A 19,888-nucleotide genomic window follows, 5' to 3' on the forward strand; every position below is an offset into this window, starting at 1 on the left:
GTAAAAAATTTAGTAAGGCATGAGTGTCCTGTAAACAGTATAAAACTTATTATTTAAAATAGTGTAAATCAAATCACTGTAACTTGAGAGTAATTGGGTTTTCATTATGTGTTTTTATAGATAAGCAGTTCTCTAATAATAACTACAGATGTCAGCAAATTCTGAAAGGATGGAAATACTTAGTACTTGGGTCTGAAATTATATATTTTTTTTCTGTGGACATGTGAACGATCAGGCATGTGTTAATGACCTACTTCTTAAATTGAAACTATTTTTTTTAGTAGTTGGAATTTAACACACAATTGTATTTCTTTTCTTGTTTCTCCTCTCATCCCCCAAATAGATGTGCACGTTCTGTGGGGATTAGGACTCACGGAATCATGGAGTTTCAGAGTTGGAAAGGACCTCTAGAGATCATCTAGTCCAACTCCCCTGCTAAAGCAGGATTGCCTAGAGCGCATTACTCCAGGCAGGTCTTGAAAATCTCCAGAGAAGGGGACTCCACAATCTCCCTGGGCAGCCTGGTTCAGTGCTCTGTCACCCTCACCATAAAGAAGTTTTTCCGTGTATTTGAACGGAACTTCCTGTGTTCTAACTTGTGCCCATTACCCCTCGTCCTGTTACTGGGAACCATTGAAAAGAGCCTGGCTCCATCCTCCTTCAACCCACCCTTTAGATACTTGTGAACAATAATAAGGTCTCCCCTCATCCTTCTCTTCTCCGGGCTAAAGTCCCGGCTCTCTCAGCCTTTCCTCATAAGGCAGATGCTCCAAGCCCTTAATTATCTTAGTTGCTCTTCGCTGGACTCGCTCCAGCAGTTCCCTGTCCCTCTTGAACTGGGCAGCCCAAAACTGGACACAGTATTCCAGTTGTGGCCTCACCAGTGCCGAGTAGAGGGGGAGAATGACCTCCCTCGACCTCCTGGCCACATTCTTCCCTATGCAGCCCAGGATTCCATTGGCCTTTTTGGCAGCAAAGGCACATTGCTGGGCCATGGATAATTTACTGTCTACCACGACCCCCAGATCCTTCTCCTCAGAACTACTTTCCAGCAGGTCCGCCCCTAACTTGTACTGGTGCTTTGCATTCTTCCTCCCCAGGTGCAGGACCTTGCACTTGCTTTTTTTGAACCTCATTAGGTTCTTCTCTGCCCAGCTCTCCAGCCTGTCCATGTCACGCTGGATGGCAGCACAGCCCTCTGGGGTGTCAGCCACCCCACCTAGTTTGGTATCATCAGCGAACTTGCTGAGAATACACTCTGTCCCCTCATCCAGGTCATTAATGAATATATTGAACAAAATTGGACTGAGTATTGACCCCTGGGGAAAACACTGGTTACAGGCCTCCAACTAGACTCTGCCACTGATCACAACCCCTCTGAGTTCTCTGTGTCTTCCACCACTAGGGCACCTGACTCATTCATCAGTGGGCCTACATTTTCCCTAGTCTTCCTTTTTCTATTGATATACTAAAAGAATCTCTTCTTATTGTCTTTAACTGCAGTGGCCAAGCTGGGTTCTGATTGAGCTTTGGCCCTTCTAATTTTCCCCCTACATAGCTTTGTTATATCTTGATAGTCCTCATAAGTTGCCAACCCCCTTTTCCAGAGAATGTAAACTTTCCTTTTTTTTTCCTGAGGTTCAGCCAGAGCTCTCTATTTAGCCAGGCTGGTCTTCCCTGTCTGCTCATTTTTCAAGACACCGGGATGGCCTTCTCCTGTGCTTCTCAGAGCACCTGCTTAAAGTATGCCCAGCCTTCCTGGGCACCTTTGCTCTTCAAAACTGCCTCCCAAGGGACACTCTCAACCATGCTCCTAAACAGGCTAAAATCTGCCCTTTGGAAATCCAAGGTGGCAGTTCTGCTGGCTCCCTGCCTTGCTTCACCAAGAACTGAAAATTCTATCATTTCATGATCACTCTGCCCAAGGCGACCTCCAGCCTTGACATCCCCCACAAGACTTTCTGTGTTAAAAAACAGCAGGTCCAGGGGGGCACTTCCCCTAGTTGGTTCCTTCACCAGCTGTGTTAGGAAGTTGTCTTCTTCCACACACTCCAGGAACCTCCAGGACTGTTCGTTCCCTCTCTGCTGCGTAGTATTTCCAGCAGACATCTGGGAAGTTGAAGTCCCCCACAAGAACAAGGGCAAATGATTGTGAGACCTCTGCCAGCTGCTTATAGAACACTTCATCGGTTTCTACATCCTGATTAGGGGGTCTATAACAAACTCCCATCACGATGTCTGCCTTGTTGACCTTCCCCTTAATTCTTATCCATACACACTCAACACTGTCATTCACACTGTTAAGTTTCAGACATTCAAAACTGCCCCTAACATAGAGGGCCACCCCACCACCTCTCCTTACTTGCCTATCCCTTCTGAAAAGTTGGTAGCCATTGATTACAGCACTCCACTTGTGTGTGTCCTCCCACCACGTTTCTGTGATGGCAACTATATCATAATTTCCTTGCTGTACAATGGCCTCCAGCTCCTCCTGTTTATTCCCCATGCTATGTGCATTAGTGTAGATGCACTTCAGCTGGGCTAATTGTCCTGCCACTTTCTTGGGGGGACAAGCCCTAATTCGCACCTGATCATGCTCGGACACTACTGTAGTTACCAAATTATCACTACCCCTCATGTCTTTGCTGCCACACAATTCACCATCCCCCACCATCACTGGACTCATTCAAGCACTGCACTGTTCTCTGAATTAAAACAGTGAATTAAATATTTTTTTAAATAGTCACCAACTTTGATGAAAAACATACCCGAAAAGTTTAACAGAAGCAACTGTTAAAAAATGCAGGACCTGTTCCATCTGTTGAAGATATCAGTAGCCTTAAAAAACAAAGAATGAAAACAAGCATCGGTGGTTGTGGCTGGTTGTCCTGCTCAATGGGATCTTTCCCACATGAGAGGCTGTGACCCTGAGCTCCCCTCAGTTTGTTTCTTCTCCTAGTGGTACCAGTGTTAGGTTGACTTTCTGCTTAGCAGGTTTCTTTAAAGTAGGTGGTGCTCGCAGGGAGTTCAGACAGATTCTGTTACTCATAATGTTTGGTGAATTGCTGTCTTATACTTCTTCCTGTTTTTTAACTGAGAATGTGGGACCCATCTTTTTAGTAGTTTAGTAGTACAGAGTGTAGTTGTACCTGGTTTTGTGAAAAGATCGTGCTTGTCAAAATGAAGCTTGACATAAATATGCTGGCACGAACACTTGAGAATATAGTTTGTAGGTACAGGACTGTAAAAAGCTTATTCTGGCAGTATACTTGTAAACATTTATTGTGCCTTGTTTGGTTTTATTTTGACCCTGACAGAGCCAACTGTGCGGGCAGAACTGATGGAACAGGTGCCTCATATTGCTATGTTCTGTCAAGAAAACAGACCTTCAATCCCGTATGCTTTTTCCAAATACTTACTGCCTATTGTGGTACGATACCTCGCAGACCAGAATAACCAGGTAAGTATCTTGTACAAATAGTTTATTAGCTGGTTGAATATATCTGGTGTGAGGTTTTTCAATTTAAGTAATTTATCATCATACAAGCGTGTAATGTTTTGAGATAAAAAGGTTTTGAATGACGTGAAATACATGGCGCTCTGAACTTTAAAGAAAACTTCCAACATTTTTTTCATCTGACTTAGTCTGTTCTGATTTGGGGCCTTTTATCTGATATTGTATTCTTATGGACAAAATCAAACAGTCATTTTGATAAGCTTACATAATTTACATTCTGGCAAGAAGGAACAGCAGTTATGAAAAACTGACTTTGTGGTATAATTCATTTTTTTAATGCAGTTATGTATCTTCATAAACGGTGATTTGTATATCCATCCAATAAAGCTTTTGGATTGAACTTGTGTGGTTTGTTTTTCCGCATGTACAAGTTAGCTTGTCTAAGGCTTTCTCTAGGCTTCCCCATGTCATTTCAGACTAGACTAATCCTAGGTGATACATTATTTTAAATATTTTAGGCCTCTAAGTTTTTCACTTCTTTTTCTTGCCCTTTCCAGATTTTCCATAATTAAAAATAGGTACCAAAACCTATGACATCTGAAGTCAATTATTAATGGTTATCTTATTTTTGTACAGTCTTTTTTTTTTTGTTAGATGGGACTAAGCAAAATTGTCTCTCAGAATTTAAAATGCTTTCAAAATAAATGCAGTTATTCATTGTCAGCCAAACTTGTTAATCTCAGAAAAAGAGGATTTGTTTAATAAAATTCACATTCCTTAGAACTTTGTTACTCCCAATTAGTTGTGCTGTTTTTCGTAAATGAGCTTTCCCATGACTACTTTTTTTGATGTTGCTGTCCTGTGTTTGGGGAAGTATGTGGGGGGACACTTTTATAATAGCATTACCTTAGTTTACAACATGCATGTGTTCATGTTTGAAACAAACTATGTTTGAACCCAAGAAGTGTTTGCAAAAGTGGTTTTGGAGCACTTGTCCTTTTGCCAAGTGCAATTGGTGTAGGTGTGTGGCCGTATATGGGTACAGCTTCCAAAATACAGGACACACATTTAGAAAAAAAAAACAAACCCCAAACTGTTTTCAAATTCCTTGATTCACTTTTTGTCTTTATGATAGGTAAGAAAAACTAGCCAGGCAGCATTGTTAGTTCTGTTGGAGCAAGAACTTATAGAGAGATACGATGTGGAGACCAAAGTATGCCCTGTTCTGATAGATCTGACAGCTCCAGACAGCAATGATGATGTGAAGACGGAAGCCGTGGCTGTAAGTAACAGCAATACCAAATCACACAGTATAATGTTTGCTTGAATGCTCGATGTTGCAGTGATGATAGTGTGTTTCCAAGATACACGCCCATGTGTTATTAAAGAGGAAAAATTATATTGCTATCCATAACTAATCTGTAATTTTTTCCATGCTGTGTTACACTCAAGTCAAGGTTAGATTTAAATTCAATAGCTTATATATGCTGTAAAGAAAAAACCCAGCTGGACAAGACAGCAGAGGGGATTAATTTTATTGACTTCTAAAGCATCTGCTGTTGTTGGCTTTTTATTTTTTTCAGGTTTGTTTTATGGAGGCTTAAATTGCACATGTGGAAAATTTCCATCAGTGGAAGATCTTTAACGCTTGAATTCTGTCAGTCTTTGCTGTATATCTATTCTCTTTATTGATTTTTGGTTTGTTTTATTGGATGAAATAATAAGCTTCTGAGTTGATGAAGTCATGGTTAGTTTTTGCATTGGACACAACCTTAATAATTTAAAAAATATTATCTATCAAATTAAAATAGTAAGCAAATTACTAAGTTAATTTAGAAAGGAGAAATGGCGGATATATGTCCTTATGTTTCCCTTGAATTTTTGCAATTTATGTTGATGCTTTTTGCTGGGTGATATTTATTTTTATTTTTTTAATTCTTTCTGGTTGATGGAGACCTCATCAATGTTTTACTTTCATAATGTGGCTGGACTTGTAAACAATAAGCAGGCTGAGCATTATTTTATTTGGCACCGGATTTCCAGTACTTTCTTGAAGAAACTTACTAGTACATAAGGGAATAAAATTTAAAGCAGAATCGTTTTACCTATCTTCATTGTTTTGAAGATATTGAAACTTGAGAAAGGTTTCTGTAGCTTACCAAGCTCCTAGAGGTTAGAAATATAATAAATTGTTATTACAGGAAAATTAATTTTAAGTAGTCTACTGATGTGACTAGGAAACTTAAACATAAAATTCTTTTAGATTACCTTTTTTTCCTAAAAAAGAAAAAGTTGTAGTAAAAATCAGAACAAAGAGCAGTTAGAGGGAAAAGCTCTCACTTTTTTGGTATGATATGCTTTTTCAGTAATTTGTGTTAGGGAGTTGCATATGCGCAAGATGGAGTGTTGTGATTAATTTTTAAATCATACAGAAGTTGTAGAAGTCACTTAAGCACATTAATTGTTAATTTTCTGTTCATTGTAATACAAAGTATTGGAATACTAAAAGAATTCTGTACTTGTTTTTTTTTTTATTTTTGTAAGTCTGTTTGAGATATGAGAGCAATTTCTGAGAGTTCAGTTATCTTCTTTAGTTAGGAATTTGATTTAGTTTGAAAGACCAATGTCTTTTACAGCTGTGTTACATCATGACAAGGGGAGGGTAAAAAGAAAAAAAGAAAGCTTTTTGCAGTAGTGGCCAGACCTTTTCAATTCAAATTATGTATTTTTTCCAATATTTTTTCCACAATTTTCAATAAAATTATGGCATCAGAATGAAAAGTAAATGTAAAAAGCCTCTGCTTAACTGATGCAGAATGGTGTGTTGTGTAAGCATCCCTGATTAGTGTCTGTCTTGCCATTAGATAATGTGCAAAATGGCCTCCATGGTGGGAAAGGACATCACGGAAAGACTTGTTCTTCCTCGGTTTTGCGAGATGTGCTGTGACTGCAGAATGTTTCATGTTCGTAAGGTATGAATTATCAGCATCTGATCTGGATTATCTGTGAAAGGAGTGTCATCAAATTGGAACTTGCATTTGTCTAAATGACTCTTTCCTGCTAGATCTCATCTGTGACACATACAAGTGAAAGCTGTGGGGTTTCTTTGGTAGCTTGCATTTCCACAGATTTTATATTTGACACTAAGCTTTTTGCAGAGTCCCTACCTTTATTATCAGAAACAAAGAAGAATTTGCTTGTTTTTATGATTGTGTAGGTATCTACGAAAATGTGAACCAACTGTAACTGATACGGCGTCAGCCACCTGAGCTCATATCTCTGTGTGTAGATGGAATTAAAGATGCTCATTAAGATGAAATACACCAGTACTCCATCATGGTATTTAGGTGCTGAGGCTGTGTTTTGGTTTCATCCTGACATAACATAGCTTATTTACCTTTATAACTGCTTGTATTCTTTCATTTGACAGCACTTTGAATGTGTTTTATCCTCCTCCCCTTTCTCTGAAGTTCTGAGGTGGTTCTTCATGATTAAAAAAGGCTGATTAAGCTTGAAATGAAGAAAACAATTTTAAATATTTCTTTTAAACCTTGGGAACTGATGGAATGGGGAAGTGGCTGATACTGAGTTTGCACCGAAACCTGTTTTTATGATTTTAAAAGCTGTTTACATTTTTCCTTTGATTTTGTTTGCTGTATTAAAGCTATGATCTTAGTAGTTATTTCTTGCATTTTGTCTGCAAGGTATGTGCAGCCAATTTTGGAGATATCTGCAGTGTGGTTGGGCAGCAAGCCACTGAAGAAATGTTGGTAAGCTGTTTCTTAAAGGATTTTTTCTTTTTAATAGAAGTTAGTAGCTGAGTTAGACAAGGTACAGAGAAGGGCAGCTAAAATGATTACACAACTGCCACGTTCCCTTAGCAAGGAGAGACTAAAAAATCTGTGACTCTTCAGTTTTGCTGATGTGAGGTTACAATTGACATTTGCAAAATGTTGGAGACAGTTACTATGAATACAGAACTCTTACTTGCCAAGTCACACGGTCCAGAGCTAAGGGGTACTCAGTTCTGGAGCTGGGACAAGGGTTTAAGCCAGACTGAAAAAGGGCTGTGGAGACAGAGTATTTGCGAGTTCAGAAATACATTAGGCAACAAATAGGCAGGAATATGTCTTCTAATCCGTAAATGCAATGAGAGATTACAGATCCGGGAGGAGCATGGGGGTTATAGTTTGCTAGAAGTGGAGAGGCTTATGTGGTCTCTTTAATGGCACCACTTAATGTTGCTGCTTGTTGATTTAATATTTTAAAGTCAGTTTTCTTGACTCTAACAAGTCTCACAGCCCTCCTGGGAAGGAGTGAAAGAGAAAGAAAGGCAGAGAAAATAAATTAATTTGGGCAATAACGAAGTAAGGCAAAGAGATACAAATTCAAAATGGAAGAGCAGGGAGCTGGATGGAGCAGTGAGCAGAGGATCCTTAACAGTGCGCACCGTTCCCCTGGCAGGTCCAAGGAGCTGGTGGATGTTGCTAGGCTTGGAGACATGACAGGGCTAGGGAGCAGAAATCAACCTGACAGTCCCTGGGATTCTTCTTCGGGCTTTCTGATTTTGGGGATGTGGACAGTGAGCTTATTGAAGGCCAGAAGAGGCTGATGAGTCTGTGCCATGAGTTAGCAAGGGATTTATATGGAGAGAGTGTAAATGCAGGCATGATTTCAACAAGAGGCTCTCCAGCTGTTTGCAGATGTGGTATTGGGACAGGTATGCCTAGTGTGACCCTCAGGGCATTTCTTACTTTGTTACAGCATTTGCTGCGTTTTTCTCTAGGTACTGTGTGATTCAAGCCATTTGATAATGAAGTATCGTTGCACAGTTTTACATCTCGTATGTTTCTTGATTGCGGATGTAGATTGATTTCTCACACAAACGCCCTCTTAGTGATCTCTTAGTGATACATGTAATGAATTTGGATTAAAACTTTGTAGAGGGTGCAATAATATGGAGTTGGACAATTGGGGATCTCTTTCCATAACAGAAAACACCATTTTCTGCTCTTCTGGGATTATTTTAAAAGAAAAAAACGGGGGGGGGGGGAGTGTCAGCAAAAAGCTGAATAGCTTTAACTAAAACTTCATTTTGTAACATATGTAACATAACTGATTTTTTTTTTTAATCAGAAGCAAAGTCCAGAAAACTTTGCTACAGAGAGCTGGAACAGCTAAACATCTGAGAGCAGAGCTGTAGCAAGTCGTATTACTTGTGTCTTACCACTTTGCTTGTTGAAAGTGAAGGCAGCCATGTCTTTGACTGCCTCACCTGCACTCTATCCACCGTTTCATCCTTACCATTACTGTTTCCAGAAAACCTGAGCAACTTCAAAATACTTCAGTTTTATTAGTGAAACCACTGCTCTGTTCAAACCTGTTTTCTCTTGCACCAAATGTAGTGGTTTTGTCATTCCCCTATTTCTGCATGCAGTTCAGGTCCTGCTTTGTAGGGTTGGTGGTGAAAGAGATTGGTAAATCTAATGATGAGACATTTAGGTGGAAAAGAAAGGTTCCATTCTTTCTGAAGATGCTCTTCCTTTGCATTTCACTGAGAATCTTGCAAAAATCTGAAGTGGTCCTGATAATATTAATGCACCGGTATTCTTTATGGTTTTTGTTCCTTGGAATGTTATCTGCTTTAAAAGAATGGTGGAAGGATAAGATTTTGTCTTATGATAGGTTTGGGCTTGGGATATTTTTAGAGTTGTTTTTTTTGGGTTGGTTTAAGATTTTTGGGGAGGGGGGTTGGTTTGGGTTTTTTTTGGGGTGGGGTGAGTTTGATGTAAATCAAGTTAGAAAGTTAGTACTTTCTTGCTATTCTTCAGACAGGTGAATTGTCCTTATCTGTACCTATAAGTAACATAAGAGCAACTGATTAGAAAGGTGGTGCTACTGAGTGTGTGTTCTTTGTCGTGCAAATGTTAAACTAATGCATCTGAGTACGAGGGTAGAGAATAAGGTGAAGGAAATGAATGTGAAAAAAGAACTTGCTTTGAAACAAGTACTACCTGTTAAGACATGCAAACTTACTCACTATGTTCTTAACAGCTGCCGAGGTTTTTCCAGCTCTGCTCTGATAACGTGTGGGGAGTTAGGAAAGCCTGTGCTGAATGCTTCATGGCAGTTTCTTGTGCAACATCACAGGAAGTCCGGAGGACAAAATTGTCAACCCTTTTTATTAATTTGATTAGTGATCCTTCACGATGGGTAAGAATTGCTTTTTATTTCTTGAATGGTTGTCATATTTAAAGGATTTTACTGTGATACTCCGTGTAGAACTTCTCCCCATAGGTGTGATAACATAACTTGTTTCACACACCTCAAACAAATTCTTCTTAAACTCCTTAGTTTGTCAATGGGTGCAGAGAGTCTCTCACATTTTCACTGCCACATGTAAGAAAAACAGTGTCAGTAGGATAGCTTTTCTTAGCTACAGAACTGCCCGTGACTTAACATTGCTGAAAATCATTAACAAAATTGGCAAATTAGATGCGATTTATTTGTATTTCTTCAGGTTCCCTACCACACGTTGGAGTGGGGTGGCAGTGTTTGTTGTTGATTTTTGGTTTTGGTTTGGGTGGGGTTTTGTGGGTTTTTTGGTCTTTTGGGGCTGTGGGTGTAGGTTTTGGGTTGGTTTTGGTTTTTTTTTTTTTCGGTCTTGAAGATCTACTTTTCAAACCTTGTTAAGTTTGCTATTGAGCATACTGCTTCTGAGAGCCAAAAGTAGATCTTTTGCACAGGAGTATGAGCTCTTGCATCCTGGAAAGTCATGCAAGCTGTAGCCCAGCAGAATTAATCAAATAATAAAAATGGTGGTAGATAAGGTAATTGTTGAGAAGGGGAAAATAAATAGTAGGAGAAAGAAGGAGCAAATGAACAACATAGCCAAATAGGAAAGGGAAAGAAATGCAGAGCTTATCATCAGTCAAACTTATGGTAGTGAAATGTGTGTTCACTGCATGTAATTTTTTCCTTTCAGGTTGTTAAAATTCTCAACTGACCTTTCAAATTTATCTGCTTCTACTGTGTAAATAATTGTGATTTCTTTGGTTGTGGGGAATAGGCCTGTCAACATAGTTACCCGTGTGACTTAACTGCTTTTACCCTGCTCTTTTCTTAACTATTTTTTTACTATGACCCTTCCAATTCCTAGTAGCAGGCATTTATGTTTTATAGGACAGTAAGCTTTATGTATATAATTTTTTTTTTTTTCACCTTGGACCCTTTCACTAGGTCCGCCAAGCAGCTTTTCAGTCTCTGGGGCCTTTCATATCAACTTTTGCTAATCCATCCAGCAGTGGCCAGTACTTTAAAGAAGAAGATGGTAAAAACCCAGAAGATTGTGGTTCTGCACAGGAAAACAGGTGAAGAATTTGCTAAATCTACAAATTATTTTTTTCCTCCTTATTTTTCTTCTGTATGAATTTAACTGCAAGTTAAGAAAAATAACTTTCCTTTATAAATTGGGTATTTATCTCGGTAAATCAAAGATCTGGAACTTCTCATCTTACTTAATAGACTACCAGAATTTTCAGTAATTTACCAAAAATACATGACTCTTCAGTAACTTAGGATACATTAGGATATTCTGTGATGAAATGACTGACCTGATAGACAAGGGAGAGCAGTGGGTGTAGTCTACCTAGATTTCTGTAAGGCTTTTGGCATGGTCTCTCATAAGATCCTCATAGAGAAGCTGATGAAGTATGGGTTCAAGAAGCAGACAGCAAGGTGGATTGACAGCTGGCTGAATGGTCATGCCCAGTGCAAATACCTGAAGGGAGGGTGGAAAGAGGACAGAGCCAGACTTTTGTCAGTGGTGCCCAGTGACAGGACCAGAGGCAATGGGCACAACCTGAAACACAGCAGGTTCCCTCTGAACATCAGGAAACAGTTTTTTTCCCTGTGGGGGTGACTGAGCACTGGCACAGGTTGTCCTGGGAGACTGTGGAATCTCTGTCCTCCAAAATATTCAAAAGCCATCTAGAAACAGTCCTGAGCAACTGGTTCTGGCTGGCCCTGCTTCAGCAGGGGCTTTGGCCCAGATGACCTCCAGAGGGTCACCTCCTGTGATTTATTTTGCTATGCTGTAAGTAAATCTAGTTTGATAAATAGGAAGCTGATAGCATGTGTGTAAATTTTCAAGAGCATCTGTCTTCAATGAGTATATTTTGGTTTTTAAATGTTCATTTGCTTTGGCACTCAACAGTGAACAAGTCAGGACTACAGAAGATGTCACAACAGAGGATGAGCACAACAGAACAGAGGATCTGTTTTCACATGTTGATAATGATGAATTTGCAACAAAACTTGAAAATGCCGTGGAAGATCAAAATGTAGTATCAAATAACTCACAGAGGAAAAGTGATTTCCAGACTGAGTCATCCTTCCATTGCACTTTGTCTTCAGAATCTTGTAGGGAAATGGCTGACGAGCACAAGCGAAGTTCTCATTGTTGTACAGCAGGTCTGCAGGAGGCTGGGCTGAATTCCCAGGAAACCTCTCTTTCAGAGCAGGAATTGTATAACTCTTTCCATTTCTGGAGGACTCCACTTCCTGAAATAGATATTGACTTCGAGCTTCAGCAGACTTCTGACATAATACTCGATAGAGAAATTCAGGAACTCACTATGCCAGTGTCTCCAAACATTCCTATGGCAACAAGGAAAGAATTGGAAGAAATGATAGAAAATTTGGAGCCCCATATAGACGATCCAGATGTTAAAGGTATAGTAAAGATACTGAAGCATTTTTAGTGTTTGGCAATATGCACGTGTTGCTTCAGCAGTTTGGGCTTTAACCTTTCAGTTGTTTTAGAACTCAGAATTACCTCTTTCTCCTTGTCCTCAAAGAGATTGTATCTATTTTGATTTAATTGTGAAAATTGATGACGAACTAAAAGGGAACTTGCATTTGTCTAAAGTTGTTTAAAGGTAGTATGATTCCTTCCGTAAACTGAATAGACATAACAGTTAGCAGTATAAACTTCTGGCTGCCTGTGTTGACAGTATAATCAAATAGATAGTTCAATGGCATAAGCTGTTGATCGGGAAGTTAATTTGTAACTAGCATACATGCAAAATAAGAAAGCAGATTAAGATTTATTTTTTTAAAAAATATTGATGTGTGATAAATGGTTTTTATTTTATGCGTTATCCATTTTATTTTTAATGAATTAGTCTTCTCCATTTTTCTGCAAAGTATTTATTATTGCAATCTCATGTTGTCAACTTAGTGTGCCAAGTTTGTTGGGTCAAACTGAGAATTGACCCAAACTGAATTCTTGAAGTGAATGCACATCCTTCATTTTAAAAGCTCTTGAAGGGTAGGGAAAAGTTTCATAAGTCTGACCAGCTGATGGAGCAGCACCTCAGAGATACCTCCTGGACCAAAATGATTTGGCTTTTTCACACATACTTACTGGAGGTACATTTCTCTCAGTATTCGTATGCTGAATAAATTCTAAGGCACATCAAGCTTCAGCGTCAGAGTCAGAAAGTCCAGAGGTACAACTAAGGAAGAAACCATGTTATTATGGAGCTGAAGAATCCCTAGGGGAAGCACTACTCTATACCAGAAAAAGTAGGAAGGAAAAAGAAGGCCAAGTTGGGAGTGGGAAAAACATTTTAGAATAAACTGATACTACTTTCAACTTCTTTTTGTTGTTAGTAGGTTGATATGCTAATAACTTCTCTTAAATCCATTTTGGACTGCTTCTGTTTGATCTTTTGTGAAGTCAACAGATGAAACGGTTGCTTTTAGTGCTTTGGTCACTCTCTCTAAGGAAAGAGATAAGAAAAAAAATTGCAGCCTTACTAATGATCTCAGTCTTCCCATAACCCATCTCTGAAGCCCACTGTTAAAACTTGCACTGCTCTTTAGGTTTGTTGTACAAAAGCTTGCTCTGTCCAGTTACAGAACATCTTAAACACTTTTAATGAAGATTTATGTAGGCATGTATTTGTACATATAGAATTGTCCCATGTTACAGGGTTGTTACTGGGGTGTGTGTGTTCATGTCTTGTTTCAGAGTGGGGTTTTTTTTGTAGCTCTCTTGACGGGATGTCAAGAGGTTTTCTGTGCGGTTGTTAACTAGCACTTGTGCATTTCAGTAGAAGAAAACTGTTACTAGTTGTCAGCACCATGGTTTCCCAGTACCCACAAGGTAGGAAAGATTTTAATTAGGGTTACCAATGCCGTTTATTCTAATTTGAGGTGGGGTGGGTGGTCTTAATTACTCAGTCACCTTTGTATTCCATACAGTACCTCTGACTCTGTCAAGCCTCTGTCAAGGCTGTATAGTGGAGCTCCGTGAAACACACCTTCTAAACCTTCTACTCTTTTTTTTTTTTCCTTCTTGCCTGTACTCTCATTATTTGGTCTAAATACTTCAGCAGCTGCAATTTAACAACATGCCTGTTTTGATTTGGTAATATTGCTATTTTATTTTTAAACAAAGTGCATTGAGGCATAAGGAAATTGAGACCAAAACTGATAAAATAGTATTCATTTTGCATGCTTGTCTCAATCACTAAAGTGCACGTAGAAGTGGTAGGTATCCAGACTTTAGTCTCTGAGTAGCTGACTTAAAGCCTATGTTTTGGACCGTACATTTCGTATATTCTGACAAGAGGGATGTAGATTCCCTTTGGGGGTGATCCAGAAGATCCGAGCCCTGACTACTTCTTTGCTCATGGCAATACCAGGAATAACACTTCCATCTTTACCATGTAAAACTGTTGTTGCAAACTGATGGTATAAATATTCAGTCCAAAGGTTGTCTTAATTTGTTATTTTCATAGAAATTTTATGAAACTTCTTAATTTCACAGATAATTTTGTGTCCAGTATAAGTGGCTTATAAGTGTTTGCCAAACAGCTCTGGTCCCAAGTGGTGCTTAGGGTCTTTCCCTGCCCCCCTGCTCTGCAAGACTAGCCATTACGTTTTTGAGTCTTGTACCGTGAGTGGCCTGGTTCTTGACAGCAAAGACAGGGGTTTTTTTTTCCCCTTTCTTTCTTTCTCTCTCTTAAAAATCCCTGTGACCTTTTTCTTGCACTTCTTTTCTTCATTGGTTTGCTGTCATCCAAGTCCTGGATTCCTGCTTCCATGCTGTGCTCCTGTCTTTATCACTGCATTCTCAGCCAAGGGATGGGAGTGGAAGATGCTGTGTTCTCTGTGGTGGGTAAGTGGAGGCCTGCCATGCTGGAGAGCTCCCATAGGTACACATCTTCTGGGTTCTATAGCAAATGGGACAAGCATCCTAGAGACATCACGAGAACAAGTGGGGATGAGTTACCAAAAGTGTAGTTTGGGAATGAGACTGTAGTGTATAAGGTTATGCATGTGTCTATAAGGTTAAGCTGCTCAGGTGACCTTAACTCTGTCTCTGCCTAGCCTTTCAGTGCTTGACAGTGCATCTTCACCATCCTTCTCTTAACATATTTTGTTTTGGAAAATATTTTCTAAACTTAAAAAAAGAAGAAAATTAATACTTGTGTGGAACCGAGGTCATTGGCACAGGTCATTGGCCGAGGGTTTTGGCATAGGTCATATTGGCCGAGGTCATTGGCACAGGGTTTTTGAAAGTTCTTAAGATCACACTGAATTTTTATTATTTGACGGCAGAATAACTGGTGATGGTAATAAGGTGGTGTCATTAATAGTACAATCAGCAGGGGTTGATGATTTCCGTTTTGCTAGTTGGTTTCAGAGCCAGTCCCTGACAGCTGAGGCAGGTGTGGAGATTTGGTACTGGAGTTCAACTGGCAATGATTCTTTCTGAGTCAGAGAGTACAGTTTTTGGGTTGGTTTGTTCACCCCTGCCCCATGCTTTGCACTGTATGTGCATCCATAGCAAATACTATGCCTTTGTGCCCCTATCCCCTCCCTCCATGTGTACTTCCCTTCCTATTTCCTTTTTTTGTTTTCATTTCTCTTCCTTCCGGATTCTGCGATCCTCTGCTTCACGTGTCTCACCTCACCCTTTATGTTGTGTGAGGTGCTGCTTTCCTCAGCTGCTTGTATCATTATAGCAGAAGTACTGAGAACAGAATAACTCAGTTTTTATGAGGGGTGCCTCAGCATACTATGCCAAGGGGAACAATGAGTTGAAAGGAAGGGCATTGCCAGCTTGTGCAGCCCAGAGTACAGTATGTTCAGTGCATACTGCAGCCTTCCTGATGTCTTGGCTGCCAAGCACTAATTGGGTTACTGTTTAGATACACAGAACTAACTGTTTGTGGTTGTGTGGGTTTTTTGGGTGTTTTTGTTGTTTGGTTAAGGTTTGTAATTTGACAGTGTTTTCTGTGTTTCTGTAGTACACCTTCCTATCATCAGAGCAGTTTTCATTTCAAACTTCAAATCCTTGCTCCAAGGCATGGAGACTGATGAGGTCTCTAGCAAATCCAATTTTTTAACAGTGATTAGCAACTGCCATAGAATGTATTTTGTTTTTCCCGTAATCTCATTCTCAGAAAGGGGTGAACTGCTTTAACTGAATCTCACTCCCAAAAATCTTTACCTTGAGGCTTTCTTTCCAGAACTAGCTTGTTGCCAAAGTGATAAATCTGAGTAATAGGTAGTTAGCAACCAAGGTAAAGACAGCCTGTCTTCTCACAGACGAACTCTACTGGCTAGCAGAGCTATACAAGCTGTGCAAAGTTAAGCAGTGGTATGTAATCCTTGTTAATAGGACCTTTCCAATCCACTGGCCAGACATCCTGAGGGTCTCAAACTGGGAGACAGAAACCTGCACGTTTCCTCTTAAGTATGCCAGCTCTTTTAAAATTATCACAGGGTCTTTATTCAGGTCACCATTTTCCAGCTCACTGAGACTGCTGCCATCTTCACTTACTTCAGAAGTTGCTTTTCTTTCCTCAGATGTTTTTATTTCTTTATTTTTCTTTATGGGAACACTTTCTTCAGCTTTATTTATCTCCTTATTTTCTGCATAGAAAGTGCTAAATCATGTAATGTCAGCTTTTCTTAATATTTTTTTTGGGAAAAGAGAAAGCCTGACTTGCAGGTTACTGGGGCTAACTGTGGCTTATTCCAGTTACAGGCTGCTTTGCCAAATGGAGACCTAACAGAGATAAACCAGCACAAATGTGGCGTCAGTTAATCCCATACTCTTATAAAAACTATGTTTACAATTTAGGTTACTAGTGCTGCCTGCAGTAAAAGTCTAAAATATGTTATTAGTGGAACAGTACGTGAGAAAGAAGTGGAGAAGAAACTCCTCCTATTTTTATGTTTTAAATAATTAATGCATTAATGCAGCCCATAGCTTTTGCCTCTGAGTAAGAAGTGAGAGTAAGAAAGGCAGACCCTGCATAAAAAAGAAGTGAGTGTGCTGCTTAGAAATATCCATGTCTTCTAGTGAAACATCAGGAGAAACAGAAAACAACAGTAAAGCATATTGCAAGGACAGAAACTCCTGAGGACCAGGAACTTTAATAAGACCAGGTAAAATGTGGTTTTGAGTTAAAAGATTGTGCCATTTATTTTAGGATGCAGGTACAGTAGCCAAGAGTAAATAATTCCTTGCTGAAAAGTACTTCTCACCTGAAGCAAAAGTCAAAGGAAGAAAGAGTTAATTAGCAGATTGTTTACGATCCAGTGAACATTGACTTTATCTTACTAATGTAATACATGAGTTCTGTTCTGCACAAAACTGACATTTACGCTCTAGATTTTACTGAATGTAGTTGTGAAAGCTATTTCGCCAATAAGCGATTCCTTTCCAGTCTTCCTCCCAAAACCTTCCTTCCCAAGAGCTCTGAGGCATTTCTCTGTCATGCATGAGAGGGGAGCCGTATTCTTTGCTTGCGCTTTTAATGGTTTTCTGGAAAACATTGTCTGTTTTATGACTGTAGGAAAGATCTTTGTGGGAGATGGGAAGGAGCAGCAGCCAATCTCAGTCAAGAGGGTGTCAGCATAGATCTTGGACTGTGTCTGTGTGTGATGGGATTACAAGGGGATGTGCCCTGGCACCTAAGCCTGGGTGGTAAAGACAGCTCATTAGGATGATGTCTCAAGTTTCAGTATCTTCAAGGCAGCCACCTAGAGCTGAGCACGCATAGACATACTCACACATGCACTCTCTTTCTCTTTAAGCACTCCACCATTCTGGAACCTTCCATAGTGACTGTGCTTGGCTCTTTTTTTGACTAGGACCTTAGCTAGTTTACGGACTTCAGGTCATTCACCTTTCAGTGAATGACAGCACTAGAGTCACCCTTGGTGACAGGACCTATAGAGAAGCACTCGAAGAAAGAAGGCACTTGTCAATCAATGAAATCCTTGGGAGTTTGGCCTCTCCTGTCCTTCATCCCCATGTTTTGGGATTGTAGAATTGACAAGAAGCTGAGAACGTGTATTTGTGCTGTATCTCCTCTAGGGCAGGCAGAGGAAATCAGCATACGTGTGGTCTCCATCCTCTTAATCCCCTAAGAAAGGGTGGTCCAGGCGTGCAGGCTGACAGTGGGGCATGGTAGGGCATGTCTTGGAAAATTCCCAATTATTGCTGTAGATACCTTCACTCTTGTTGTTAGAAGTAATCTTTGGAGCACTATGTATATTTTTCAGTAAATACATATTCAGAGTTGAAAGCTGTATGTGTTACCTAGTCAGGGTAAGCTTTCTTGTCTTTTAAGTGAAAATGAGGAGTATACATTTTTCATGAAATTGTCCTTCATGAAAAAAGTCTTCATGAAAAATCTCTACTTGATGTGCAGCAGAATATAATTACTTTTAATTTTCTTGTTTGATTTCTCTAAATGAGAATAAATTGGAAATCAGACAGGCATTTCTTGCCGTAGCAAGTGCTCTGAAATGACCTCTTATTTTGCATGTTTTGGGGGTGATTTATTTAAGTTTTGGAGGAATTTACTAACCTTGATCTTGTTTATTCTCATGGGCCTTAAAGTACAGGGGTTTATTGTCAGTGAACTAACACTTGAAGAGTGAAGTCATAGCAAGCTTTTGTTAATCTTACAAACTGTAAACTTTCTAATTTTTATGTATTTATATATTGTAGATATGTATTGAAACTATATTTTCTAACATAATGTGTTTTATAGTGGAAATATTAATATGCTGTTGGGTTTGGTTTTAAGTTTCTAACTTGTTTTTTCCTGTTGAGGTGAATTACAGTAATATAGCAAGAATATGTTTTGGTTATTCTGTCAGAAATTTGATGCAGTTACAGAGCTAGCATTGCATATTCTAAAGAATTATCTTTACTTCTGCTTGTCAGACTCACCTAGAACCAGTGAACTTGTAGTGTGTTTTCCAATTTTTGCTAGCTAGGATTGTGCCAAGTTACAATTTTGCTTCTTGTAACATGTTTTGCATATGTTTCTTCTGTCTACAAATGAGTCCAACTTACTATGTTTAATTCTTGTTAGTAACTCTATCAAAAAAGCTAGAGGAACAAATTCAGATTCTGTAACTGATTATGGCAATGTGGGATTAAAAACAAGCATATGGTTTGTCATTTACTTTCACAATGAGCATTTAAGAAACCTCGGAAAAGCCAAAGTCTATGGAGAACAGAGCTTCTGGATGGCTGGGTAAATTTAATGGGTCAGGAGATTATTTCTTCTTACCTTCTTGTAAAGAAGTGGATAAGGAGAGAAGCAGGGTAAATAAGTCTGCACTGAATTCTGTGTTGCTTGCAGCTAAGATTGCCTCTGATACCTGATCTACTTGGGTCAGGCTATATCCAAGAAACATTGCTCAACAAAGCTTTTTTTAATCAGCAGTAAGCAGAGGGATGTAAAGCAGAGCAGTCTCAGAACTGCTGGATCTTTTTCAAAAGAGTGGATGGCAGAGTATGAAGTGCTAATGCCTTCTTTTAATGAGTAAGAGGATGTCAAACAGCACAACCTTCATTATTTGGAGGATGCAAGGAGGCTGAAGTATCCTGTCCAGAAAAGAGTTAGTGGGATCTAGCATCTTCCTATATAGATATTGCTTTAGAATTGCTATAAAAACATAAGAATTTAATGACCACATATATAGAGAGACACAGCCTCTCAGAACCGAAATCCTTTCTTTATGAATAACACTTCTCAACCTTTATTTGAATTACTTTTCCCTTCTGTCTTTTATTCCCATCTTCTACAAGAGACCCAGTCAGTAAGTTAGTGTTCGTGTGCTGTTCTGCCCCAAAGACTATTCGCACCATTAATATGTACCGAAATCCTTAAAGAACTGATCCTGCCATAACAGCAGTCTCTTACTCATAGGTTTTTTTTTGCTTTAAAAGACAAATTTCACTGAACTATAGAGTGGTTGAGCAAAGTAAGTAGAGCAAAGAGTGGAGTGTTAATCTGCCTTACATTTTATGCTAATTGTCCCCAGTTTGGGATTTACTAATAGTCAATAATCTTAAATTTGTACCTCCCCTGTAGTTCTTCCACC

The 19,888-nt window shown here is 39.3% G+C and overlaps 1 protein-coding gene across 1 annotated transcript in view; it reads left to right on the plus strand.

The window, feature by feature from the left end:
• Nucleotides 1–19,888, plus strand: part of PPP4R1 (protein phosphatase 4 regulatory subunit 1) — a gene marked incomplete at its 5' end in the record, with an annotated part of 56,184 nt that overhangs the window by 21,221 nt on the left and 15,075 nt on the right. Inside the window, 7 exons of the mRNA XM_082499216.1 lie at nt 3,318–3,460; nt 4,593–4,739; nt 6,322–6,429; nt 7,162–7,227; nt 9,512–9,670; nt 10,697–10,827; nt 11,673–12,190. Of these exons, the coding sequence (XP_082355342.1) occupies nt 3,318–3,460; nt 4,593–4,739; nt 6,322–6,429; nt 7,162–7,227; nt 9,512–9,670; nt 10,697–10,827; nt 11,673–12,190 (1,272 nt within the window). The remainder of the gene's footprint in view (nt 1–3,317; nt 3,461–4,592; nt 4,740–6,321; nt 6,430–7,161; nt 7,228–9,511; nt 9,671–10,696; nt 10,828–11,672; nt 12,191–19,888) is intronic.

Source organism: Vanellus vanellus (assembly GCF_965231255.1).
Source record: "Vanellus vanellus genome assembly, chromosome: 2".
Classification (NCBI taxonomy): Eukaryota; Metazoa; Chordata; class Aves; order Charadriiformes; family Charadriidae; genus Vanellus; species Vanellus vanellus.